This window comes from Ochotona princeps, chromosome 14 (genome assembly GCF_030435755.1).
Source record: "Ochotona princeps isolate mOchPri1 chromosome 14, mOchPri1.hap1, whole genome shotgun sequence".
Classification (NCBI taxonomy): Eukaryota; Metazoa; Chordata; class Mammalia; order Lagomorpha; family Ochotonidae; genus Ochotona; species Ochotona princeps.
Window position 1 is genome coordinate 55,322,196 of NC_080845.1, and position 27,767 is coordinate 55,349,962.

Here is a 27,767-nt window from a genome sequence, read left to right on the forward strand (position 1 = left end):
TTAACCAAGCATGTGGATTTATTGTAAATGTCAAAAAATGGAACAGCAGAGTGTCTTAGAGCCTTTCGTGAACTGATTCAGTTAACAGGATTATTTACTTGAAATTGAAACACTCAAAATCACCATCTGTAGTTGTGGCAAAACGTGAGGGGGTTGTATTGTTTCATTTTGAGGAATCTGTAAATCATAGAATACGTGGGAATGAAGTTACAGGTTTTAGGTCAAATGATATAAATGACATGTAACTTCTAAAAGATTGGCTTTTCTCTTTTTTCTCATCTGTAGCTTTGCAGTATAGATCGGCCGGAAGAAGGAGGCCTGCCACCCTATGTGTTTGCTCTGATGGCCATTTTTTTTCTGCAGCAAAGAAAAGAACCACTTCTCCCTGTTTACCTAGGATCATGGGTACAAACCTTTTTTTCTTTTTTGTTTATGTAATTGATACTGATTTTACTGATTTTACTGATTTATATATAACTGATACCGCAACCCCTGATGTTTAATTCCAGAATCTGCTAACCAAACCAGAAGTGACAGATATATTTATTCTGTTGTGAATATTCCTACCACAAATTGCTAAAACAAGCCAATGTGCTTGATTATAAATGCCCTATACATTGCTAGGAATGTCACTACTTTTTTAAACTGCAAAAATCTAATTTTTTAAACCAGATGTTGTCCTCAGTATTTCGAACAAGAGATATTAAACTTAATGTTAAAATTTGTCATTTTGTTACACCCTTTGGGTACAGTTTTCTGATTTGATACTGGAATTAACAGATTAGGATGTAGAACGTGTTTGATTCACTAACTTAATAGCTGTATTTATCTTATTTTATAACTTAAACAAAATAATATGACTTGTAAAACGAAAGAATAAGAGTTGAAAGGTTTGCCTGAGCTATAGAATGCAGCACTTAACAGTCACCTCTTGAAAAATGGTTTAGGATTATCTTTACAGTAAATTAGCCTAAGGTAATATGACTATTTCTTTATGATAAAGTTGAATTGATTTGTTTGAACAATACAGTTTAAGAAAGGGTTACTTTAAAGAATCAAAATAATGTTATTTTCATCTTGGAATCTGCATTTTTAATCCCTAGTGTTTATCTTGATAGTGGCCAAACACTTAATTATGAAAGCTGTGCTTAGTGGAAAGTTCCTGTTAGTACCTTGATATTTTAACTACCTCTCTCCTTGCTGCATAAAGATCTCTCTCATTTAAGAACAATGTGTTCTTGGGCCCAGTGTAGTAGCCTAGTGGCTAAAGTCCTTGCCTTGCACACACCAGGATCCCACATGGGTGCTAATTCATGTCCTGGCTGCACCACTTCCCATCCAGCTCCCTACTTGGGCCTGGCAGAGCAGTCAAGGGCAACCTAGGGCCTTGGAATCCTGCACCTACGTGTGAGACCCAGAGCAAGCCCCTGGCTTTTGACTTCAGACCAGCGCAGCTCTGGCCGTTGCCACCACTTGGGGAATGAATCAGAAGATGCAGGATCTTTCTAACTCTCCTTTCTCTGTGAATCTGCCTTTCCAATACAAATGATCAAATAAATCTTTTAAAAAATAAATAAAACTGAGAACAATGTGTTCTTGAATCAAGAAAATATGGCTAGGGAGCATATTCTTTTCATATTTACTAATCTGATTATTAGCAGTGACTTTATCTGCTAGGTTTTAGGAATAAAGCTTGAAGTAGAATAAGCCAGAAATAGTAGGCTGTGTATTCAAAATAGCTGTACATTAAGATGCCTAAGATATTGGGGGAAAAAGTTCAGTGCTACAGGTGGATGTCTTTGTCAGACTATTTTCCTGGCAGAAAAAAGGAGGAGTTAAGTTTTAGTTGATAATCTTTTCCACCAGACCCAGCTGGAATCTTTGAAGTCTTTGAAGTTGTCCTTTCACTTTGATCCAGGAGTGTAGGATGGAAACAAGCCAGTTTGACTGCTCTACCTAAAAGAACCTTGGAACAGGTTGAATATACTGTTTTGCTCACTACTGTGTGACTGCGTAACATCTGCCTTTCGTGTGTCCTGATCTTGTCTAAGTAGTCATGGGTCACTGACATGAAGCTACAGGAACAAGGTGTTTCTAATCTGGTGATGTGATTACCCTGGGGATTTGTTTATTTGTAGTAGGAATACGCCTTCCTGTGACCGCTGCATTATTTCCAATGCAATGGTCATGAAAAAGCTGTGATTCAGTTTTCATTATATCATTTGATTTCTCAAACTTTCATGATAAAACAGTCAGGTGGTGAACACTGGACTGAGTTCTATGGATCAGCTAAAGGCAGACTGTACTGCTTGAACCAAATGATACACAGTTTTCAGTGTTTTCATCTGGTTAGGTATTGGTTTCCTGACTTCTGCCAGAAACCTACTCAAAAATATAAAGCAGTGAGGCAAAAGGAATTATTGCGTTTGCCACATGATTCACATACATTATTTTTGCGGAAAATCCATTGAAATCCTTATAATTACAAGCATGTGTATGAAAGCATCTCAAGTGTTAATTCCTTCAATCTTTAAAGTACTGTTTACACTACATAGTGTCCTAGGCCCTGAGGGAACTAGAGATAAACCAGATTAACCTCTCTCACAAAAGGTTAGTATATGACGCCTTGGGACTCTGACCTATCTCAAAGCCGTCCTGTCCTGTGCTCATTTTCATGTAGGAGACTCGCCTCTCCACATTTGACTCTCAAACTCTCGATTTTATTGTCACTGGATCTTAATGTGTGTGAAGGCAAGTATCATGCACTGTGACTGATGAATAGGATCCCACATGTTTACTCAGCATCTTGTATTCCTCTCAGTAATGTTTTATTAGGTTTATAGTAGATATTATTTGCAATCTGTCTTACTTTGTATTGTATAAATCTAGTCCTTAGGAAACAGTCATTCACATTATAGGAATGCCATATAATATACTAGAAAGAAGAGTAGTTTGCAACACTGAAATTCATGGAGATTTTTCTACTTGACATCCTTGTAATACACTTGAACCAGTTAATTAGTTTCTGAGCCTTAGTCTTTTTGAGTTCTCAGTGGGATAATGTGAAACTTCTGAAACCAAGTGGGAGAACAAAAATTGATCCATTTCTCGTTTAGTAGAAATTCCGGTTTCCAGGTGATACCTATGCAGTTAAAGGTTATAAACTCTGTACAGAATACAAAAACAACATGAGTGTCTCGAGACTGAACAAATGCAGACAGACCAAAGTTGGAGCACATAACCAGTACAAATTGAGCTTGCTACTTGATGGTCCTACACCTCACAGGCAGCTTTACAAAAGCCAGAGAACCAGGACTACCAGAAAATAACAGGGGACAGGGAGACAGAAAGGAAAGATAGGAATAGAACCCTTAATTCTGTATACAACTGAGCATGTCTCTGGCTAGCTCCTGAACCAGTCCAATTTGAAGTTCTCACACATATTCAGGACAAGAAAATGGTTAACAGAGTAAAAAGTCAACATTGTTCTGAGCTCCAGTACACAACTGAGATTGCTGGGCAAAATGTTGCCCAAAGTTGGAGAACATGTAAATTCCATGACTCCAAGCTAACCAGAACAGAAGCCCCGGAGCAGAATCCTGACAATGGAGCCACTACCCACATGGAAAATTTAGTGTACTTAACAGGTTTCTGGAGACTCAATTGCGAAAGCCTGAGAGTTACACATTTCCATTCTAAGAAGGACTCTCTAAACTTTTTCCCCCCTCTATGGATTCTGAAGATGAGGATTAGAGAGAAAGCCAGTAATATTTTTTGCAGAGTCAGAGGAAAAGGAACAATTTTGATGAGATCCTAGAGCATTTTTTTTTTCTTAACGGAAGTCTGGCCCCTCAAGGAGAACTTTTATTACATTTATTTACATACATAACTATCTTGGATTTTATTGGACCTAGGGAAGAGAAGCGTCCCGCTCCATCCCCATAGTCTTCCTCTACCTAAGTGGCGCAAAAGAGGACTAAGAAATACTTTGAAAGGCCATAGCCCAACACTGGACTCCCTGCAGACAGACCTAACCTTAGGGTTCTCTGGTATTTTCTCTCTACTCACACCTTATCTTCACATCAATAGGCTTCCTGTATAAAAAGTTCCCTATAGAAAGAACTACAAGTCTTGGGCTTTATTTCAGAACTTTGTAGGGAAATGCAGGCCTAACAGGAGATCAAAGCAAAAGAAGCAGAGGAAATTCTAATTTCTTGACATCTATGTACCTACTGCAGATGGTAAACGTAACCTAACCTCCGAGCCAGGTAAACATAAAAACTTATCCTACAAGCCTATTTAGTTCAGCTGCTTTACCCAGTACATAATGTCTGGGTCTCAGCAGAGTAACCTGAGGAATGAGAAAGGCAGAAAACATAATTTGAAGAGACAGCAAGCATCAGAACCAGACTTGTATGGCAGATGTTGGAGTTTTCAGACAAAAGAATTTAGAATTAGCATAATTAAAATACTGAAGAAAAAAAATGAACTGTGAGCATGACTCTTCATTCCTTTACAGTGCTGTGCTCTGATTATTATATAATTATTTAATTCTGTCTGCTTTCTAATAATATGTGTCTGATTTTTCTTAGATTGAAGGATTCTCATTAAACAAACTAGGAAACTTCAACCTCAAAGACATTGAGAAAGACACTGTGATCTGGGAATATACTGATAATGCTTCAGGGGACACAAACCCAGGAAAAGAAGATGCGGCCAAGGACGTTCCAGTCAAAAGGGGACAGGTCTGTTCTCTCTCAGTTAGTGTTGCTGTCTGTTTCTTTTACGTATCAGTGACAGAGTTTATGGCCAGTTAGTCTTCTTGTCTTCTTTCTTTAACTATGTTGTGGCTTTGTAGTCTCTCTGTTCAGTCCCTTGAACAAATGATGAAAAAGTTATAAAACGTAGAACGTTAAACCATTATTTAGTTTCTTCTGCATACAGGGTCCTTTGAAATAGCCTTCTAAGATAAAGCCCTATGTATTCTCAAAGTCCTTAGGTCTTACATGATATCGTGAAATCTGAATAGATAAGAAAGTTAGCTTATTTTAAATTACTAAAATAATAATGAGTTGGTTAGTTACCTCATAGTATGTGATGTGGATGGGGAATAAGGAAAGAATTGCCATTAGAATTTAAAACATACCTGCACAGTGTAATTATACTCATAATTTGTATTCTTTTCAAACTGAGTTCAAATCCCCAATACTTTCCCATAACTACTTGAAGTAAAATGATAGTAACAGCCATAGAATGCCTTTGGAATCAATGTTCTAATCTCAGCTCTGTATAGACAAATCTTGTCCCTACTTCAGTGCACGGTGGAAGTGAGGAGATATTGGTGAGTTTTGGATTCTTCAGCTGTCTTTTTTAGAATCTGACCACTGGGAGGGTTAGTAGAAGAAGGAGGGGTTACCTCCAAACAGCACCACTTTATCTCCTTGTCTCAAGAATTTCAGCCAGGCTGTGGAGCTAAAACATAAGAAATTGGTATCCCAGCTTGCCATTTCCTAGCTGTGTGTCCTTAGGCAAGACACTTGAACTTTCTGTGCCCCTGTTTCCTTCCTGCAAATGGTGATGATATTGGTACCCTCTCACAGGGAAATTGGTTTACAGAATGCTTAACTCAGTGCCATTCATGTGGTAAGCACTCAGTGAATATTAGCTAATGTTCTAATTTTAACTGAAAGACAAAGTATTCTGCCAGAAAATGTTCTAAGCACTTGTGGGCTGCATTATGTCAAATTCCATGTTAATGCTAGGATTTTCAAGTCATTTCAGTGAGATGCTTAAACATCCTTTGCAATGCTGGCGATGCTCTTGACAAAGAGGTGAAACTTCATGAAGTTCCCAGTTTCTGGAGGTTTTCTTTGTGTCCTCAGCTGTGGTGTTTGGGACCTAGATGACTTCCATGTCCGTTAGTTCCAAGTTGTAAATCTACCAGATGACTTTATGTTACTTGACAGACCTTTGTGGCTGAAATGTAGTGATTAACAAACTACCTTACCATTTATTTTAAAGCTAGTATGGTAAAATGCGATCACTAATTTGTAGACTATCCAGGAAGACATTTTTTCTGTGAACTAGAGAAATAATACAAAAGAAAAGCTGCTGCTCAATCCATTTATTGTTCTAATTTTATATTTTTGTGCTTTGGAGAGATTAACATGCTGCCACTTGTGAAATTGTGTGGTCCCTAGACATTAGGAAAGTTTGATATGGTGGTGAAAAGTCAGTCTACCTGGATCCGAAGATGTTCTCGTTCTGCCACTGACGAGCAGAGTCATGAGAACTCTGAGGGCTTTTGGTTCCTTCTCTTGTAATATACGAGAGTTGAACTAGCTGATTTCTTAAGAGCATCTTACAGTTGTGACATTATGTTTTAGTAATATTTGGATTTCTGCTTACCAAGACTGTACCTACGTGAAAAAATACACAGTGCAGCCACGTCTGCCAGACTCTTTCCCGTGTGTTATGTAATCCTCCTCACTGTCCTGTGTTATAGGTGGTATCATCCCTACTCTGCAGATAATGGTAGCGACCATTTTTTTTTGAACACTGTGTGCCAGGCACTGTGCTAAGCACTTTACAGACACTATGTCACTCAGCCCTCCCAACAACCCTATGAGGTGGGTACTGTTATCCCCATTTGTCAGATGAGGAAACCAGGGCTTAGATAGCTGGTAGACCTTATCCAAGACCATACATGGCTGAGAAGTGGCAAATTTTGTGTTAGATCTAAGCTTGTCCAAAAACTATTCCAAAAGCTATTATGCTCTGTTGAACCGTTAAGAGTAAAGTCACACAGCAATGAAAAGCTGTGGAAAAGCAGAATCTTTATTTGACCCCCTCCTTCCTTTTTTTCTGTCCTAAGTCCTATTATTTCCTAATATATTCTGTGAAATATGTTCAAATATAAAGTCTGTGACTATAAAATTTCTGGTAGTAAGAGTTATTTGACTTTAAAATGAATTTCCATTAGTACATTCATTGTGCTTATGTGTATTTACCAAGGCAGTGAAAAGAGTTGTTTCTTTATTCTCTGTGCCTTAAACCTCTGTCCATTTCTGTGTGCATCTACCTAAAAGGATGCCATCTGGAGCAGGAAGAGCAGTTTACTAAACTACTGAGAATGTTAGTGTTAGCAACCCATGCGCAGTCTTCTCCACCTGTTACTAAGATTTCAAGATTAGGACTGCTATCTGTTTAAACAGAACTGGTCCTCTCTCTTATGACTATATTTTAAGATATTACAATCCCAAGAGTACATTCAAATGATGCTATTATGGTACCACAAACAAAACAGAACTTGCAGTTTGGTTTATCTAGAAAGATTCTAGAATGTGTGTTTTTGCTAAGATCTTTCAGATTTATTATTTTGATGGTTGAGTGAACTCTGGTTTTTTAGCTTGTGATGACTTCCAAAATAATCTCTGTTTCTCTTTGCTGTTAATAGGTGCCATTAATATTTGATAAGAAACAACAGCCTTCAGTACCGGTTGGGCAGCTCTGGGTGGAATTGCTGCGATTCTATGCTTTAGAATTTAATTTGGCTGATTTAGTGATTAGTATCCGTGTCAAAGAGTCTGTGTCTCGGGAATCCAAGGATTGGCCCAAAAAGCGCATTGCCATTGAAGGTATCTCAAACTGTGTTGTCTTTAATTCCTTTTTTTTTTTTTTGGGGGCGGGGGGAGTCCCAGTCTAACAGCATGCTTTTATTTCAGTCTCTTTTCAGCTCACTCTTTTAGAGCAGGCCCCAATCCTTACAAGTGAAATGGATAGTTAGAATCTTGGATGTATTACATGAGGACATTCCAAAAGACCAAAGTGTTCTTTTACCTGGGGTTTTCAAGTGTTAAAATAAAGCAGGTGGAATAATGGCTGGTTGAAACCTTGCAGTCTTTGTGAATGGCTTGACATCTTAAACGGTTTTTTTGCCTTGGTTATGTGAGTCTCCCTTTCCTCTTCGCTGTTCACTTCTGGTTTTTCAAATTCAGTCTTTCCATGGGTTGTTGTTGATGATGTTTAGTTTTACAGAGATAAAAACAGTTTTTTCTCTTGAAAAATGCTCTCTGATAGAAGGAACGGATAGTTGAGGTTGGGATATCTGCAGAAACATTCAGAGCTTCCTCCTAGAAACACTTTTTTTTTTTTCCAGGGAAGGCTTGTTTAACTGAAGCCATCTTATGAGAAACATACTGGTGTGCCCTGTAGGGTCACAGAATGGGCTAGTCCTCTGCAAAGTCAGGAAATCAAAATCTCCCCGGAAATCTTAATTTTCTTCCTTAAAAAAACAAACAAACAAAAAAAATCCTCCTAAATGGAATTCTCTTATTTTTGCTTGATTTTTTTTTTTCAAGCCATATGTTACATGAAGAGGGGTGTTTTTTTTCCTTATTTTTGCATTTTGCATAAATTCTGTGTGCAGTTATGGGGATCTCACATTTTTCAACCCTCCCCTGCATTTTCTCTGGCTCAGCTCTTCTGGCCAATTGCCTAACCTGCTGGAGTTCTAGGGGAGGAGAAAAGAGTGAGAAAAGTGGTGTATCCTCCTTGTGCCTCCTTCTCGCCCCTGAGACTCAGTCCAACTAATTCAGTGATGGGGCTTCCCAGGGCAGAAGAGTGGAGGTAAGCTCTACCAACCTCAGGGCCTGGCTGAGTGGGGAGGCAAAGCACTCAGCAGCAGAGCCTGTCGGGAAAACCTGACTTGCCAAGGGCATGAAAGCCACCATGGTGACATCTTTCCTCTCCCTGTAGTCACAGAGCAAATAGGGAACGGGTACTGGTTCTCAACAGAGCAGGCTCTCTGTAGAGCAGATGTCTCTGCGAACACGGCTTTTTTGGTCTTAAACTGAATCTTCTCGGACCCTGCCCCCAGTTTTGTTTTGTTTTGTTTTCATTTTTTTTTTGTAAAAAGCATGAAAGAAATGTGATACATTTTATTGTTGCTTATTTGTTATCTGTTTTTATGTACAGCAGGCTAATTTTTTAAACCTGAAGTAAAATGTATAAAATCATGGATTTTTGTTGTTGTTACAGATCCTTACTCTGTTAAAAGAAATGTGGCAAGGACCCTAAATAATCAACCTGTGTTTGATTACATACTTCATTGTTTAAGGACAACGTATAAGTATTTTGCTATTCCGCACAAAGTTAAGTCCAGCCTGTCAAAACCTCTGAGCTCAGTTACATGTATTTCAGATCATTCTAAAGAAGTAGTCAATCATGATGCAGATGTTCAAAAGAAAGATGATAAATTAAAAAACTCAGTTTTGCCTCAAGATCCTGGTGCTACTACCAACTCATCTAAAAATACCTGCAAGGCACAGGCATTTACTTGTACTCAGAGAAAGACTGGTGAAGGCTTTGGAAGTCCACCAGCTGAAGAGACTGGAAGGGTACCTATCATGGTCCACCCACAGAACTCAGGCTGTGTGCAGATACAAGTCAATGGTGATGATTTTGAGAATCTCAATGTGCACCATCAAAAAACAGGAAGTAACGGTGAGACAGAGAAGACGGTCAGGGAGGACTGGCATGCCACGACTGCCCAGGATGGAACGTTAAGCAGATGTAAGCACAGAGAGCTCGTCAGCTGTGGCAGCACATGCAAGGATGAGACAGACAGCTGTTTGGATCTCAACGGCCTTCAGGATCCCGTGGCTAAAGAGGATGATGGACTCACTACTCTGTCTGGCAAGTCTAATGTTGATGAAGAAAGCATAGAAGGCACTGAAGAACTAGAAGACCCTCTAAACCACTTTGCTCCTTCAGTGCAGGACCAGACATTGGAAACCACCTGCTCTGATGAAGAGGAGGAGGAAGAAGAGGAAGAGGAAGAAGAACCTAGGCTTTCCATTAACCAGCAGGAAGGCAAAGGTGGCCTTGCTCAAGAAGATGGGCTAGATAACACCTATACCAGATCTGGGGATGAAGATGCCCTGTCTGAAAAGGAATATGAAGTAGATGAGCCTGCCAAGGAGTGTGAAAAACATGTAGACAGTGCTCTAGTCATGGAACTTAATAAAATAACTCTCAAAGAGGAAATTATATGTGAGGAAAATTTACCTGTGGATCCGTCTAATTTCTTCTATGAATTTAGTAAGCTTATCTTCACCAAAGGCAAGGTAAGAAGTGCCCCTAATAGGCATGGGCTAAGGAGACTAAGCAGGTTTTTTTCAGTGATGGCATTCTTGTATACTAGAATGATAATACCTGCTTTAGTTGTCATTATCAACTTATTGTTATATTCTACTACCACTATTTGGTCCACTTCCCTCTTTAAGACCAGTGGAGTTTGTATAGGGAAGCAAATGTTAGTAGTAAAAATGCTTTCTTCCAATGGATAACGTGATGGTCTCCTCACCATTTAGATAGTTTAGAATGGCTGAACTACCATATTTCGTTCCTTGGTAAAGTGAAAAGCACACTGTGTATTTCTAAAGAAAAGATTCCGGACCCTTTATTTGGCAACTTTTTTTTTTTTTTTAATGCAAAAGGCAAAGAGACATAAAGACAGAGAAAGAGCTCCTGTGTATTGAATTTCACATCCTAAATGCCTGCAAGTGGCCAGGGCTGGGCTAGGATTGAAGTTGGGAACAAGGAATGCAATCAAAGTTTGATACATTTGAGGCAGAACTCCAGTTATTTGAACCATCCCTAGAAACTTCTAGGAGTTAAATGAACAAATTGGACTCAGGAACAAGAGCTAGAAATGAAGGAAGTTCTTTGATATGTAATGCCGTCTTTTTAAAGATTTATTTATTTATGGAAAGTCCGAATCGCAGCGAGTGTGGGCAGAGAGGGAGATTGATCAACGTTCCGTCAAGTGGGTCACGCCCCCAGTTGGCTGTAATAGCTAGGCAAGAGCCAGATTGAAGCCAGGATCCCAGAGCCTCATCCAGGTCTCGCCAAATGGGTGACAGGGACCCAGCTACTTGAACCCACCTCTACTGCCTTTCCAGGTTCAGATTGGAGAAGTTAAAACTCTAACTGGTCCCCATATGGGATGCCAGGACTACAGCTAGTTTCTTAACTTCTTATGCCCCAATATTGGCTTGTAATGCTGTCTGCAACTGTTAGGCCAAGCACCCACCCCTAACATCGTACTTCAGTCATGTTTTGTTTTGCTGTTCTTAGTCTCCCATGGTAGTATGCAGCTTGTGTAAACGGGAGGGTCATCTCAAGAAGGACTGTCCTGAGGACTTCAAAAGAATCCAGCTGGAACCTTTGCCACCGTTGACACCCAAGTTTTTAAATATCTTGGATCAAGTTTGCATCCAGTGTTATAGTAAGTTACTCACATTTCTTTTATTTATCATTCTAAGTTAACATTTATTTAGCGGTGTTTGGAGTTACTGTCCTGCTAACCTTCTAGTCCCTGCTGAGGTTTTAAGCCTTTTCTTAAACCTCATTCTTCGTTCTGTCTGCAGTTTTCCATGTCGTAGTTTCTTTTTGTATACACAATAAATAATTGTTCAAGAAATAAAGGAAAAGGAGAGGAAGGAGGCTCTTTTAAGAATAAGTTTTGAACAGGAACTTGTTGTCCGTTGAGATGTTTATCTAAATGCAGTTGATAGTATTCAATGAGCAGGAGTATTCTGGACTAAGTAAGGAGTAACTCTACTCACCTCTCTTTTCCTTAGAGGCGTAGATCTCCTTTAGGGGTGTCCAGGGCATGTTAATAAGAAAGTCATCTGGGAAATGTTACGATAAAGTAATTTACTCAATTAACACAAGGTTTCCAAAATTTGAGCATATGATATTTTAATTTGTGCTTATTGGCAGACTACATAAGAGCCCTTAAAAGAATACCAATTTTGGGAAGCATTGATTTAAAGGGTTCTGAAAGTTCTGCAATAAAAAACATGTAACCCCAGGCCCGGCGGCGTGGCCTAGTGGCTAAAGTCCTCGCCTTGAAAGCCCCGGGATCCCATATGGGCGCCGGTTCTAATCCCGGCAGCTCCACTTCCCATCCAGCTCCCTGCTTGTGGCCTGGGAAAGCAGTCGAGGACGACCCAAAGCTTTGGGACCCTGCGCCTGCGTAGGAGACCTGGGAGAGGTTCCTGGTCCCAGCATCGGATTGGCGCGTACCAGCCCATTGCGGCTCACTTGGGGAGTGAAACATTGGATGGAAGATCTTCCTCTCTGTTTCTCCTCCTCTCTGTATATCTGGCTTTCCAATAATAATAATAAAAAAAAAATCTTTAAAAAAAAAACATGTAACCCCAATTCTGACGTTCATTTGACTGCTTGGAATGGAGGAACCTAATGTTTCATTGTCCGTGCATCTTATGTGCCAGAAGATACTTTTTAAACAATGACTTCGCTGAAACATTTTTGGGGATTAATAACTAAGACAAAGGCAAAACAAGTTCTCCCTAGAGCAGAGATACATGTAAATGTTCATATCTTTGAGATTCATGTTCTGGGAGGCTTTCCCGCAGGGCGCTTTCTAGAGCCCGGCTCTCTGAAATCCTGGTGCATCTTCCCTGTTCAGATTAGTGTCTGGGCCCAGCGCTGTGGCCCAGCGGCTAAAGTCCTCGCCTTGAACACACTGGCATCCCATATGGGCGCCAGTTCTAATCCCGGTAGCTCCACTTCCCATCCAGCTCCCTGCTTGTGGCCTGGGATGGCAGTTGAGGATGGCCCAGGGCTTTGGGACCCTGCCACCCGTGTGGGAGACCTGGAAGAGGTTCCTGGCTCCTGGCTCCTGGCTCGAGATCAGCACCGCACCAGCCGTTGCAGTCACTTGGGGAGTGAATCATCAGACAGAAGATCTTTCTCTCTGTCTCTCCTCCTCACAGTATATCTGACTTTGAAATAAAAATAAATAAATCTTTTTTAAAAATGACAAATTAGTTTCTTTCAAGATCAGGTGCTGTGATGAACTCCTTTTGAAAACATTTTAAGTCTAACATTGCTGATGTTTTCTGAGAAGATAGATGGAGGGTTTTCTGAGCTGTTAACTTATTTTCTAAACAGATTTCTCAGTGTTTTCAGTGTTGACAATCTTTTTTTTTTCAACATGTCTGTTTTGAACAGAGGATTTTTCTCCAACTATTTCAGAAGATCAAACTCGTGAGCATATTCGACAAAACCTAGAAAGTTTCATAAGACAAGACTTCCCAGGTAAGTACTTCCTTTGTCTTAAAGAAAGATAGCATGACTTGTCTCCTGAATGAGGCCATGTGTTAAACACCTTTGTTTTAAGAATAGTTTTATCTGGCATGATGGTGGCAGGAGCCAGTGTCTTAGTTATTTTGTGGTATCCCTAAGACTGCTTTTAGTCCAGCAGATCCTTGTTTACCAATAGAAAAAACATAAGAATGGAGATTTGTCCTAATAGATACCACATGTAGATTTCATATAGTGTTGTGATCACAGTCAAAATTCACCTCCAGAAAGTGCATTTATTTACACTGAAAGTAGTAATTCCGCACTATTCATAACTAGATGTGTTGAGACAATCTACCCTTTCCTTGAAATGTCCCTACTACAATTAAGAATAAAATGACACTTGGTAATCCATCCCATATACAGGTCATATTTATTCAAAGCAGACTTTGAGGGAGAAAAATTTTATAACAAATGATTGGTTAATTATTTCCTTCACATTATGATGAAATTAGGGTTGTCATCAACTGGGTGTTTTTCATTCATGAGAGGGCCATTTTGATATTTTTAAAAAATTGAATGTACCCAGGTAATTAGTTACTACTTTTCATATATCCTCACCAGGAACTAAACTGAGCTTGTTCGGCTCCTCCAAAAATGGATTTGGGTTCAAACAGAGTGACCTTGACATCTGTATGACAATCAATGGACATGAAACTGCTGAGGTACAGTGACCATAAAATTTGACTTTTCTGTCACACTATGATTTGACCACGCTTGACTAATAATGCAGCTTAGCATTTTACTTTATCATACTGTATGGAGTGTACCACTTGGTACAGCTCTCCAAATGCAGTGAAAAGTATAGAGGTGAATGTGAAGATTGGAAAGGCATATACTTTGACCCTGTTATTCCATTTGTATTGCAAATGAAAGTGGGGATTTTTCACAGCCCGGTGGGCTTCTCCAGTGTCTCAATGGCCTAGTCACTAAGTTGATGTGGATGCACACATCCACAGAAGGTTATCTGTGACGTTTTCTGCTAGGAGGCCATCTGGTACATGATAAGTGCTAACTTTATAGTCAAGAGAATTTGGATTTCAGACAAATGTGATTTGATTAATATATTTATACATGTGCTTTTTGGCAAATAAACTGCTAAATGTAATACCTGTCCCTCTACCTTGAGGATTGTTGTTTATATCAGCTTAGATCGTGTATGTCAGTAACTAGCAAACTAAACCCCCTGAGCTAAATTTGGCTTGCTGCGTGTTTTTATAAATATTCCTTTTGCAGCAGAATTACACTTATTCATTTGTGTATTGCCTTTACTTTCACTCTATAACTTGATAGTTGAGTGGTTGTAACAGATTTAAAGGCCCATAAAATGGAATTAGCTTGTGAAAACATTGACATTTATAAAGTCCTGTGTAAATATCTAAAGCCTGAGAAGTGCAGAGTCCTTATTTTTTTTTACATTTTATTATTATTGCTATCATTTTATGATTCAGCTCCATATTCCCTTATCCCCTCCCCTATTCCCTCCCCCCCCAGTTCCTCTATATCATTACTAACATATAGTTCTTCATACTCAGTCATATGTCCAGTATTGATGGCATGGACAATGGCAGATAGTCCAGAATCCTATTGTCAAGATATAGTAAACAGTTTCATTGTAAGTCCATCTTCATCTGGAAGCAGAAATGCATACCACACTACATCCTCACATCTGGATGTTAGTCTCCATTTCACAGCTACTATACATCTCCTTAAATGAAAAGTCATTATTCAAAATCAGCAATAGAATGAAAAGTAGAAATTTACAATGCCATGAAGTTAAATGACATGTTACTAGATATGACAGTCTCCATTACACAGCTACTATACATCACCTTAAATGAAGAGCCGCAAAACAAAATCAACATCCAGGAGAAAAAAGAAATTAACAACACCAAGAAGTTAAATAACATGCTATTAAATGACTAATGTGTAGCTGAAGAAATGAAAATCAAGAACCTTCTTGAAGAAAATGATGCCAGTGCATGATCTAGGAGTCATTGAATAATTTAATCAGAAGAAAGTATTTTGAAGAGATGAAACCAACAGAAAATAAACAGATGGGTTTTGTTTTTTAATCCAGTCTACTAATCTATGACATTTGATTGAGCTTAAGCCATATACATTCAGAGTTTAATATACATGGGTGGTACTTTGGTCCTGTCATTTTAGGAATGGGTTGTTCATTGGTTTAGTCTTCTGTTGTCATTTTACTGGGATGTTCTTCACATTTGCCTTTGGTTTTAGTAGGTGCTATTCCTCTTCTCTGTCAAGAGAACATCTTGAAGTATCATTTGTAGGGCAGGTTTGAAAGAGTCAAATTCTTTTAGCTTTTCTTTACTGTGGAAGAATTTTATTTCATTTTCAAAGACAAAAGAAACTTTGCTGGATATGTTATCCTAGGCTGACAATTTTTTCTTTTAGAATCTGGAATATGTCACTCCATTCTCTTTTGGCCTCTAGAATTTCCTGTGAGAGATCTCCTGTGAGCTTAATTGGCATTCCTTTATATGTCGATTGATTTTTTTCACGTGCATATTTAAGGATCTTTTCTTTATGTTCGATTGAAGAGAGGTTGATGATCATGTGTCTTGGTGAAGATCGCTTTTGGTCAAGCCTGTTGGGAGTTTTATGCCCCTCCTGGATGTTGTTTCCCAATTCTTTCTCCAGATTAGGGAAATTTTCCTTTATTATTTCATTAAATATATTTGTAAACTCAGCTTCTTTCTGCACCTTCTGGGACTCCCATAACTCTTATATTTGGCCTCTTAATAGTGTCTTTCAATTCTTGAATACCTTTTTTGGCGTGATCCAGCTCTGCTTCCAGCTTTTTGTTTGTTTCCCCTGGTGATAGGAAATATCTTCCAATTCTGAGATTCTTTCTTCTGCTTGCTTCATTCTATTTTGGAGACTCTCCACTGTACTTTTAATTTGCTCTACTGTGTTCTTAATTTCTGATATACCAACCTTGATTTGCTTTATTGCTTCCTTAAATTCTTTGAACTCTTTTATGTGCTTCTCATTTTTGATCAGAAGGTTTAAAATGAGTCTTATGGATTCTGTGTGCCCCATTTTCTCGATGTCTTCCTCAGTGAACTCTGTGGTTGGCATAGGGTTTTGCTCCTTTGCAGGGGAGTTTTCAGTAATATTCATTGTGCCTTTGTCTCTTCTTTTGCTGTTGATCATTATACTTCTAGTTAGCAGAGTCTTCTTCTTGGGGTAGGTTTCTAAGCTGTGTCACTCACAGTTCTCAAATGCAATTTTACTTGTTGCAGTTGGTACACAACTCTTTGCTTGCAGCCACTTGTGCCACAATCTCCAGCAAGTTCCAGGTCTGGGTTCTTATGTCAGATTTCCACTGTGGTCTCCATAGCCCCAGCTCCTGGCCCACCACTCTCCACCTCCTGTGCTACTGTGCTGAGGCTACACCATTGTCTCTGCAACCTTTCTCCCACTTCTGGTTGTAGCAGGTCCCAGGATTAGAGAAACACCAGTGTCCTATATAATTAGGTTGTTGGTGGCGCTGATCTTTTCAGATCCTGTTGGACATTAGGTCTGGGTGCCACACGGACCTGTTTTGACCTGTATAATGCCACAGTCGGTATTATTTTTCTGTGGGACCAGTGCAATCCACGGATCTCAACAAGTTCTTGTGAGCTCAGCATATGCGCAGTTCACTGTTGTCGCCAGCAGTCCCAAAGCTATTGCCACAGTACGCAAAATGGCGCCTGACGTACCACCACTACAGTTCTTGATTTGCTTGCCATCAGATCCGAGGGCTATCCAGACCTGTGTTGGGTGGAACCTGTAGAATGCCACATTACTGCAGTTCACCGAGTCAGTAATGAGCTCACTCTCTGCTCAGCGCATGCTCCGTCCTTTCCCTTGCCCTTTCCTCCTTACACAAAATGGCACCTAATTCAGCTCTAGGGGGCTGACTGGGCTATGAAATCCACTCTGTTCTCGCACAGTCTGAGATCTGCTGCTCTGTCTCTGCTCCTGGTCAAATCAAACGGACCAGCAGAACGGACAGTTCTTTGTCTGGGTTCACCTCCCAAGCTCCCAGTGAAAGTCCCTTCCCACCTGGTTGCTGGTGGAGTTCTGGCTGCTGGTGGAGTTCAGCTCGCTGTGCTGGAGTATCAGTCACTGCAGCACTACACTGCTGTGCCCACTGCTTTCCTGTGCCTGTCAGTCTCCAGGTACCCCTCTGCTGTTGTTCTGTCCTTTCCTATTTCCTGAAATGTGTCCTCTCTGCTTCATACTGATTAAATGTTTTTCCGTCCGTTTAAACGTGTCCTTACCCTATTCCGCCATCTTGATTCTCCGAGCCCTAATTTTTTTAACAGCAGTCCAGATGTTGCATATCCCAGTGACAAATACTGCAGGTGTTTAACACCGTTTTTGTTTCTTGGTTTCAATTGTTTTCACTTTGAGCGTGCATCTGATTTGAGAAAAGATCCAGAAGTGCTCTATGAGCCAGATTGAGTGTGCTGTATGAAAGGACTCTCTTATACATCTTTATATGACTTAGAAGCTAGTTTTGAGAACTTATCCAAAAATTAAATTTCAAATATACATAGTAAGATGTACATAGTATACCCAAAGGGTATATGTAGATAAGATTGGCTAGAATTTCTTTTTAAGTACTCTTTGTTTTAAAGATTTATTTATTTGTTTGGAAGTCAGAGTTAGGGAGAGACAGAGAGATCATCCATCTGTTAATCACTCCCCAGGTGGCTTGAGTGGCTGGGATAGGCCTGGACAAAGTCAGGAGCCAGCAGCTTTGTCCTTTTCTCTCACAGGGTGTAGAAGTTCAAATATTTGGGCCATCTTTTCGCATTTATCAGGAAGCTGGATTAGAAGCAGAGCAACCAGGACTTGAACCAGCATCCGTACAGTATGACAGCTTCATAGGTAGCATGGTTTTCCCTGCTGAGCCACAGGGCAGGCCCCCTTAAGTACATTGTAAATTCTGTGACTTAAATTTTGGATGTTATAATTTTGACTAGTCCTATGGGAAAATAATTACCTTATTTACTCTGCTTGGCGATTTGTCAACCATTAATCAAACCATGATGAAGCTGTACCCAATTGAAGTTTGGACATGGAAGCCCCCACTTTGCATGTTTTATCACTTCAGACACTTCTGAGCATTCTAATTATATAGCAGGAGGAAAAATAGAAAATCCAATCCATACTTAAGTGACTTTTCTGGAAGCTCTGGGTCCAAAGGTTTCCTGATCTTAGCCTATGTTTGATTTTCAAAATAAATTTGGGATGTACAGTATTTATTGCTTGTTGCATCTTTAGGGTAGTTCTTCTGAATGCTATCTCATACTTGACTGAAAGGGAAAAATCTGATCAGAATAAGTTGAAATTAATTTTATTATTTCTGAAGGTGAAATGGAACCCAGTGTAGGAGCCTGTCTTCCAGTTCTGATTCCCCTGTGTTGTCTTTGCTGTAGGGGTTGGACTGTGTGAGAACTATTGAAGAACTGGCAAAAGTCCTCAGAAAACACTCAGGTACCACTGCTACAAACTTTGTCTACACATCTTTGCCTTATGTAGTGTTTTTCAAATGCAGAATTTACTAACATCAGTGAAGCAGTGTAATGGCTCATTTAAGAATATTTATAAAATTGGTGTCTGTCTGAATATAGCCAAGCATGAAACACTGAAGAGTTGGTGACAGTGTGTGTGCATTTGTTGCCTCACTTAGTTTTATTTCAAGACAAAGCATGTACCAGATACAAGAATTTGGAGATGATTTTGCTTAATTGAAATAATATAAATCAAGATGTGGTAGTTGCTGACAGTGATGTGAAGTGTAATAGCTCCTAGATCCAGATTTAGGGTTGTAATTACAGTGTTGTGCTTACTAAGTGGGATGTGACCCCAAACAGGTCACTGCTTAGATCTCATTCATCTCATCATATTTGGAGAAAGCTCCACTGCAACATTTCTCCAGTGCTTATAGCTGTAAAACTCGTAGTCTAAATCCTACACAGAGCCAAAATGCTATGAACATGTTGTTTTGCTGTGGATGCTGTTAACAGTGAAATTATCAGCAAACTTCTGTGGTAAAAGCTGAGATTGAAGGTGAGCAGGAGCTGGTCTCTGTTCTCTCAGAACTCAGTGTGCATGCTCGGTCTTTGGAAAGCATTCTTGTAGTCAAGAATAGATTTTATAAGTTCACAGCATAGACATAGACATGAGCGTACACTTTGAGTGTCCCTTTTCTCTGTATCTCCCATTGCTAGGAGTTAAAGGGGATACCACATTTACATTGCAGGGAAAAAACTGAATTTTCACAATTTCATTTCATTCTCAATGACAGTAAGCCTGCATCATCAAGGCTTTTTTGTTTATTTATTTAGTATGGTCTTTTCAATGTGTGTTGTAATTTCCTTTTTTCATTGAAGTAGGCGGTTTTTCTTATCTCCAAATATCACAGAAGATTGGTGTTAATTTTTTTTAAGGTTGTGCAAAGAAACTGAAACATTAAATCACTACAGTTGCTAAATTGCTTTTAGTGCAGAAAGAGTTTTTTTTTAGCTCTTTGGTTTTTTGTTTTTGTTTTTGAAGTGTATTTGAATGGTAGAGTTGCAGGAACAATCTTCCACCCACTGATTTCACTACCAAAATGGTGCCAGTGGCCAGCCCTGGGCCAGACTAAAACTAGGAGCTTAAAGATGCTGCTAGGTCTCCGATGTGGGTACAGGAGCCCAAATACTTGGACCATTTTCCACTGCTTTCCCAGGTGCATTAGCATAGAGCTAATGGGAAGTGGAGCAGCTAGAACTCAAACCAGCAACCAAATGGGGTGCCAACGTCTCAGGTACAATGACAGTGCCAACCTCAGAAATGGATTAAAATAAATGGCTTCTAACATGAAGTGGCAAAAATTGCCTCAAGACCTCTATGTGCCTTGCTTCAGACCCACCAATGGTTATTTTACATTTGATTTAGTATTACTTCTTTCTTGTTCTCAGCTTAGTTTGTACTATTTGAGGTTAACCAGTAGACATCATATTGCTATCCCATAAATACCTCAGTGTCTACTAAAAATGAATAGAAATGACTTGGAGGCATGGGTAATGATAATGGAATGTACATTACATGGAACAAGAATTTCATTATGCGGCTAAGTTTACAACTTAATGTCTTTTTTAAGATTTATTTATTTTATTTGAGTCATACACATTAAGTTGCTTTTCTATAACATGAGAATAGAATATAAATCAAGAGTAATATAGTTGGATATCACTTAAAATGTATCATTCGGTAATTTCATCTTGCAAGCATCACATGATAAAGACCAGTCATGTGACCTTTCTCATGCAGTCAGCAGTCATTAGGTGTGGATAGGGAACAGGCTGGCATTCAGGTATACTGAGTTAGCTTGCTGATTGTGACATGACTATTGCACTTCTGATCCAGCTTCCTGATAATGCACTAGGAAAACTGTAGATAATGGGCCAGGTACTTGTAACTCCATGGTGATTAGCTTTTGAGGATTCAGGTGATTGTTTGAAAGGCTTTTTTTTTTGCCAATGACCTAACAGTCATGTGGAGAGAATAGGAAGAACACATAGTGCAGACCCATGGTTTTTCTGTCTTGTGTTTATCAGGGTGACAGCCTTGAATGCACGCATGTTATCCAGTGAGTGCATCCGCTGCTTCTTATCCTTTCAGTTACAGTATCAGTGTATTTAACCAAGTATAAACTTTGGCTAAAAAGTCTTCCTGGTTATTTGTTAATAGCAGAGAATTCACTGACTTGTTTCAATGAATACAGTGGAACAAACCCAAGTTAGGCTTTTTCATGTTTTATTGGAACATTAACCTCTGAGCCACATCTGTCCCTAGCTGCTGTAGGGAATGATACTGTCTTGTTTCCTAACCTAGGTCTAAGAAACATCTTGCCTATTACAACGGCGAAGGTGCCAATTGTGAAATTCTTCCATTTGAGAAGTGGCTTGGAAGTGGATATCAGTTTGTACAACACATTGGTAAGATGATCTTTAGGGAGATCAAGGCGGAATGAACTCCTCTCTGTTTCTCAATTTTTCATTCTATTTCTAAAGCTTTTAATTTATTTGTGATTCTAGAATCAGACATCTTAATTCTTGTTTGTAGAGTGTCTTCCCAGTGCTAGATATGCGCTGACTGCTGCTCTGGGTCTGGGGATACAGAGGGGGAATGCAATTAGTATTAGTACTCATTGAAAATGAGACCAAGGGGAGGCTCATTGTTTTGCCTGAATCTGTAATGTGGAGTAAAGGTTATCTTTGCAGACACTTTTATACGTTGAAGTGGGCTCAGTATATGTAGTCAGGGGTTCTCAACTCCTTTTGGTCTTACATCCTGCTTGCTTTAAGGTTTTATGAGCCCTCTCTGGCCCTGTTTAATAGCCTGTATTTTCCAGATGCTTAGAGTAAGGATATGTATATATAATAGAAGTCATGAAGTCAGTTGTTAAGTAAAAGTCTTCAATATTATCTAGTAAATGACACTTATCTTTGGTGAAAAATGTCTTCTGCCTAAAGTGAATCAGAATATTCCAGCTTCAGACCTTTTCATGTAATTAATAGCCTTATAGTGTAATTTCCCTTTTAACAGGCCCTTCATAACACAAGGCTTTTATCTGCTTATTCAGACATTGATCCCAGAGTGAAATATCTGTGCTATACCATGAAAGTGTTTACAAAGGTGAGTGAGTACGATTAGTGTTGGGATTTACCATGAAATTTGATCATGTCTTAAAATCTTATTGTAAACATATGTCTAATATTTTTTTTTAAGATTTATTCATTTTTATTACAAAGTCAGATATACAGAGAGGAGAGACAGAGAGGAAGATCCTCCATCCTCCGTCCAGTGACTCACTCCCCAAGTGACCGCAACGGCCGGTGCTGTGTCGATCCGAAGCCGGGAACCTGGAACATCTTCCAGGTCTCCCATGCGGGTGCAGGGTCCCAAAGCTTTGGGCCGTCCTCGACTGCTTTCCTAGGCCACAAGCAGGGAGCTGGATGGGAAGTGGAACTGCCAGATTAGAACTGGCGCCCATATGGGATCCTGGCGCGTTCAAGGCGAGGACTTTAGCCCCTAGGCCACTGCGCCAGGCCCAGTATGTCTAATATTTTTAAAGAACAGTAGCATCTCCAATGTATGCTGTAATTGTTTGGATAGGCTTAGGCAGCAGCTTCTGTTTTTATTGTTTTGAATTTTACATGGTTGTAGAAGGACATTGTGACCCTAGAAGGTCAGCAGGCACAGGATTACAATTGATAGGATAATATTTGTATGAAAACAACTGAGTGGGAGCCATTCCTATAGCTAAATGGATATCATTTGTATGAGAACAGCTGAGTGGACAGCATGTGAATGAGAACACTTTGATGGGATATACAAAAAAAATTTAAAAAGAGTTCCAAACAAAAGTATAGAAACAGTTGATGGGTTTTAATGATGAGCTCAGTACCTCCTCCCTTATCCCATATGACCCTTGGTGTATAAAGTCTGATGCCACTAATAAACTTTGGCTTTTGACTATCAGTCAGAGTCCATGCGTGTTATTATTGGCTCCGTGCACCAAGTCCATTACTGCAGGATAGCGACAAACATGACCTTGTTTGCACCTAATAGTCTACTAGTTTTCTGAGTTTGTTTCACTGGGTTATCTTAGCCTTTGAAAATTGTACTTTTAGGGCCCGGCGGCGTGGCCTAGCGGCTAAAGTCCTCGCCTTGAAAGCCCCGGGATCCCATAGGGGCGCCGGTTCTAATCCCGGCAGCTCCACTTCCCACCCAGCTCCCTGCTTGTGGCCTGGGAAAGCAGTTGAGGACGGCCCAAAGCTTTGGGACCCTGCACCCGCGTGGGAGACCCGGAAGAGGTTCCTGGTTCCCGGCATCGGATCGGCGCGTATCGGCCCGTTGCGGCTCACTTGGGGAGTGAAACATCGAATCGAAGATCTTCCTCTCTGTCTCTCCTCCTCTCTGTATATCCGGCTTTCCAATAATAATAAAATCTTTAAAAAAAAAAAAGAAAAGAAAATTGGACTTTATTAGTACTCCCAAAAAATAAGCACCTTAGTTTTAGCAATAATAGAATAGCTGCAAATCCAGCAGGAAACAGTGATTATGTTTCCTATTCTGTTTTCTTCCCCTCTAGATGTGTGACATTGGTGATGCATCTAGAGGCAGCTTATCATCATACGCCTACACACTCATGGTGCTGTACTTTCTCCAGCAGCGGAATCCGCCAGTCATTCCTGTCCTTCAAGAGGTATAACTGAAAGAAATCCCTCAAAATTGAATTTAAACTGTATTCCTGTAAGTTTCTGTATTAATATATTGAGTTTGTAATCCATACTGATAGCCTCAAAAATTCATTTCAGATCTACAGAGGTGAAAAGAAACCAGAAATACTTGTGGATGGCTGGAATATTTATTTTTTTGATCAAATATATGATCTGGTATGTACTTTAAGAATTTCCTGCATTGTTGACTAAAAGTAAGCTATACTATGCTATAGTATAGATGTGCATGTGGTATAAATATATACTAGCAGCAAGCTAGCATTTACAAGTGTTTGCTTTGAAGTGAAAATAGTTTTATTAAACCAGGTGAGTTTCTAAGGACTATATTTAGTATTTTTGTAGTATTTAGTGATTCTAAGTGATTGGATAACTTTATTCTACATGAATGAACTGTTTGCTCTCTGCTTTTTGGACTGCAAATTTGCGAGGACTTCCACTGAAGTACAGTCACCTGGTACACTATGCGATTGCCAAGGATCATCGAGTTTGTTTCCAGCTTCCCCCACTAGCACATTCTAATATTTAGTATTGCAGACTGAGCTGTCCCTGTCTCTTAAATCATAGAGATTAATATTCTTGCAAGCTACTTTTATATGTGAAAGAATTTGTGTGTTTATATTTTTATATGTTTTATTTAATCAGAAGAGTGAATTTGCTCCCTAAAAAAACAAATGAATAGTTGGTATTCACTTTTCACAGAACAGGATATTTCTTGTTCCCTTCTGTTTCTAGCCTGCCTACTGGCCAGAGTATGGAAAAAATACAGAATCTGTCGGGCAGTTGTGGCTGGGACTTCTTCGTTTCTACACAGAAGAATTTGATTTTAAAGAACATGTTATTAGCATCAGGAGGAAAAGTCTGCTTACGACTTTTAAGAAACAGTGGACCTCAAAATATATTGTAATTGAAGGTACAAATAAAATCAAGTATTTGTAATATAGAGTTGAACTCTGGGAGGGCATCAGTCTTCCTCTTGTACAAAGTTGTTCTCGGAGAGCCACCAGCTATTGTGCAGGATGCGGCTGTGGCAGTTTCCATTGTTGTCGATATCAGGCCAATTCACCTGTCTCCAGCCTGAACACCGATTCTCTCATGAGGGACCTCTCACAAGCCTGAGAGTCTGTGTTCATCAAGACCATCTCTTACTGTTTGTGAAATTACACAGGAAAATAACTTGGGGCATTGGAATTAAGGCAGCATCAGTATACTAGGACTTTTGTTGGGAGTGGGACCAGGCCAAACATAGGAGCCACGAACTTCATCTGGGTGGCCGGGGAACCAAGTAATTGGGCATCTTGTGTTGCTGTCCTAGACCACATAAGCAAGGGACTGGAACAAAAAATGAGCCACCGAAACTTCAACATGCACTTATTAGATGCCAGCGTTGCAGGCAATAGTTTAACCCACATTACTACAATGACAGTGCCTTATTTTTTTTTCTTTAACTTGGTTGATATTTTTTTGAGGCTTGTAAAGGAACTAGTTAAGTGTCTCCATATGATGTATAAATTAAGAATCATGTATGTAGAGTAAATTACCTGTAAAGTAGTATTTGATTAAGAAATTTTTATACCATTTGTCTTATAGTTTATTTATGCTTAATATACATTTTGGACACCATTCCCACCACTGTGTGAATCATCTAACAAATATCTCATATTAGATCATATCTATAGCTTTCTTAGAATTAAGAAAGGGGGACTGGCACCTTGGCATAGCAGACTAAGCATTTGTATGTGGCTCCAGCATCCAGTATAGGTACGTTTGTTTCTAGCTCTCGGTTTATAGCCTCTAGGGAGGGTGGCTCAAGTCCTTGGGCCCTGCACCCAGTTACTGGAAGAGGTTCCTGGATCCTGGCTTAGGATCATCTCGGCTCCAGCTGTCAAGGCCATTTGAGGAGTGGACCAGTGGGGGAGAGAGTCTCTATTTCTCTGTCTCTCCTTTACTCTGTAACTCTGCCTTTCAGATTAAAAAAATAAATAAGTAAATAAAAAACCTTTTATAGCAGATTATATAGAAGTCTTTATATGAAGCTTTTGCTGGGAATGGTATGCTGAGACTGAGTTGGCATGCCGTTGGAACCAGATGTGTGTGTTTGTATGTTTTTTTGAAAACCGAAATGAATTACTCTCTGAAGTGATCTTATAAAAATATTTGAAATGCAGAAGTGCAAAGAAAGGGAGAGACAAAGAGATCTTCCATCTGCTGATTCACTCCCTAAACGACCACGGCGATCCAGGCAGGTCCTGGCTGAAGCCAGGAGCCTTCTGCTGGATGGATCTCTTGTGTGGGTATCAGGGGCCCAAGTCCTTGGACCCCTGTCCCCTGCTTTCCAGGCACTTAAGTGAGGAGCTGGATCAGATATGCGATTCTAGAATTGCAAGAGGCATCTTTATCTGCTACGATGCCAGCCTCTAAAATGATTTTAAAGAGACTTGCTGCTTATCAGGAACACTCTGTTAAAATGTTTAAACATATTTGTGATTTATATACAAGCCAAGCTCGCATCATTAGAAAATATTCAACTAGTGTGTCTTCAAACAGTATTTTGTTCAAACTTAGGCAGATACTTACAATATTAAGTAAGTATTTTATACAAATTTAAATAAAAATCACTCTCATGATAAACACTTTTGGAAATATCCCAGTCTTATAGTTGAAAGTGTATGTTATTTAGCTCTGTTATAGATTTTAAGGCCACTGAAAAGCCAGCCAATTTAATGGTTTTATTAATGATAAGCCAAATATTTGATACTTTGTTCTTATTATATGGACAGCACTTACTGGACATAAATCACAGTGGTATTTTCTATTTCATAATACTTTTCTTAATTTTCTTTGCTTAGATCCATTTGATTTGAATCATAATCTTGGAGCTGGTTTATCAAGAAAAAGTAAGTTACTTTGCAGCTTTAATACAGTCTCTTTTCCTTTTACTTCATCTAATCAGCCTCTTAACTATTTTCCTCTTAGTGACAAATTTTATAATGAAAGCATTTATCAATGGTAGAAGAGTGTTTGGCAGTCCAGTTAAAGGAGTTCCTAAGGACTACCCTTCAAAAATGGTGAGTTTTTTGGAAATGCCAAAATATATTAGTAACCTAATGTGTACACCGTACTTCAGTGAAGTTGTTATTACTCCGAAATCCAGGTCTGGTGAAGATAATTGTAATTCAGAGTCGTTCCTAAAGACCTTTCTTCAAGATCCCTAGTTAGAGGTTATTTGTCAGGAGAATAAAAAGGCATAGTAAGGAAGGATATGGGGCTGGGGGACAAAGGGAAAGGGGTGCCTGGCACAATGGCTCAGTTGGCTAATCCTCTCCCTGCAAGTGCCGGGATCCCATATGGTCACCAGCTCAGGTCCCAGTGCTCCACTTCCCATTCAGCTCCCTGTTTGTTGCCTGGAAAAGCAGGAGAGGATGGTCCAAAGCCTTGGAACCCTACACACCTGGGGGAGAACTAGAAGAAGCTCCTGGCTCCAGAACGACTCAACTCTGGCCATTGCAGGCGTCTGGGGAATGAACTGGTAGAAGGAGGTGCTTTCTGTCACTCTCTCTATAAATCTGTCTTCCCAATAAAAATGAACAAACCTTTCAAAACAAATTTATGTAGAGAAATTAATAATATTGCTGCTAATGATTTTCCTTATTAATACATACCAGCACTGGAACAGCTTTGAAAATAAGGGCCAGCATTGTGCTGCATGGAGTTAAGCCACCACATGAAACACCAGCATCCTATATCACATTACCAGCTCCAGACCCTCCTGTTGAGCTGACAGTCCAGTTTCCTGCTAATGCATTGGAAAAGATGCAGATGAAGGCTCAAGGACGTGGGCCCCTGCCACCCCCATTAGAGACCAGGAAGGTCTCCTAGGTTTGACATGGCCCAGCTTTGACTATATATCACTTCATTTTTATTTTTTATTTATTTTTATTTGAAAAGCAAATTTTACAGAGAGAGAAGGAGGAACAGAGATTACTTCTATGTGCTGGTTTACTCCCCAAATGGCCACTATTACCAGAGCTGGGAAGTCCAAAGCCAGGAGCCTCCAAAAGGTTGCAGGGACATGAGAACTTAGGCCATTCTCTGCTGCTTTCCCAGGCCATAAGCAGGGAGCTGGTTAGGAAATGAAGCAGCAGAAACCTGAACCTGCACCCAAAGAGGATGTCAGCTTCTCAGTCCGTGGATTAGCATACCACACCACGCCGTTGGCCCCTAAATAAATTATTGCTTTAAGAATTGTATTTCAGGGCCCAGCGCAGAAGTGTAGTG

At 39.7% G+C, this 27,767-nt stretch overlaps 1 protein-coding gene across 6 annotated transcripts in view; it reads left to right on the plus strand.

Moving 5' to 3' along the window:
• The window catches only part of TUT7 (terminal uridylyl transferase 7), a 62,261-nt gene that overhangs the window by 15,680 nt on the left and 18,814 nt on the right, over nucleotides 1–27,767 (plus strand). For all 6 annotated transcript variants that reach the window (XM_058672340.1, XM_058672345.1, XM_058672344.1 and 3 more), the window contains exons 10-24: nucleotides 286–405; nucleotides 4,593–4,745; nucleotides 7,457–7,637; nucleotides 9,040–10,127; nucleotides 11,140–11,290; nucleotides 13,045–13,131; nucleotides 13,741–13,841; nucleotides 18,639–18,696; nucleotides 21,082–21,185; nucleotides 21,796–21,885; nucleotides 23,345–23,458; nucleotides 23,571–23,648; nucleotides 24,225–24,402; nucleotides 26,339–26,386; nucleotides 26,466–26,557. In XM_058672340.1, the coding sequence (XP_058528323.1) occupies nucleotides 286–405; nucleotides 4,593–4,745; nucleotides 7,457–7,637; nucleotides 9,040–10,127; nucleotides 11,140–11,290; nucleotides 13,045–13,131; nucleotides 13,741–13,841; nucleotides 18,639–18,696; nucleotides 21,082–21,185; nucleotides 21,796–21,885; nucleotides 23,345–23,458; nucleotides 23,571–23,648; nucleotides 24,225–24,402; nucleotides 26,339–26,386; nucleotides 26,466–26,557 (2,643 nt within the window). The remainder of the gene's footprint in view (nucleotides 1–285; nucleotides 406–4,592; nucleotides 4,746–7,456; nucleotides 7,638–9,039; nucleotides 10,128–11,139; nucleotides 11,291–13,044; nucleotides 13,132–13,740; nucleotides 13,842–18,638; nucleotides 18,697–21,081; nucleotides 21,186–21,795; nucleotides 21,886–23,344; nucleotides 23,459–23,570; nucleotides 23,649–24,224; nucleotides 24,403–26,338; nucleotides 26,387–26,465; nucleotides 26,558–27,767) is intronic.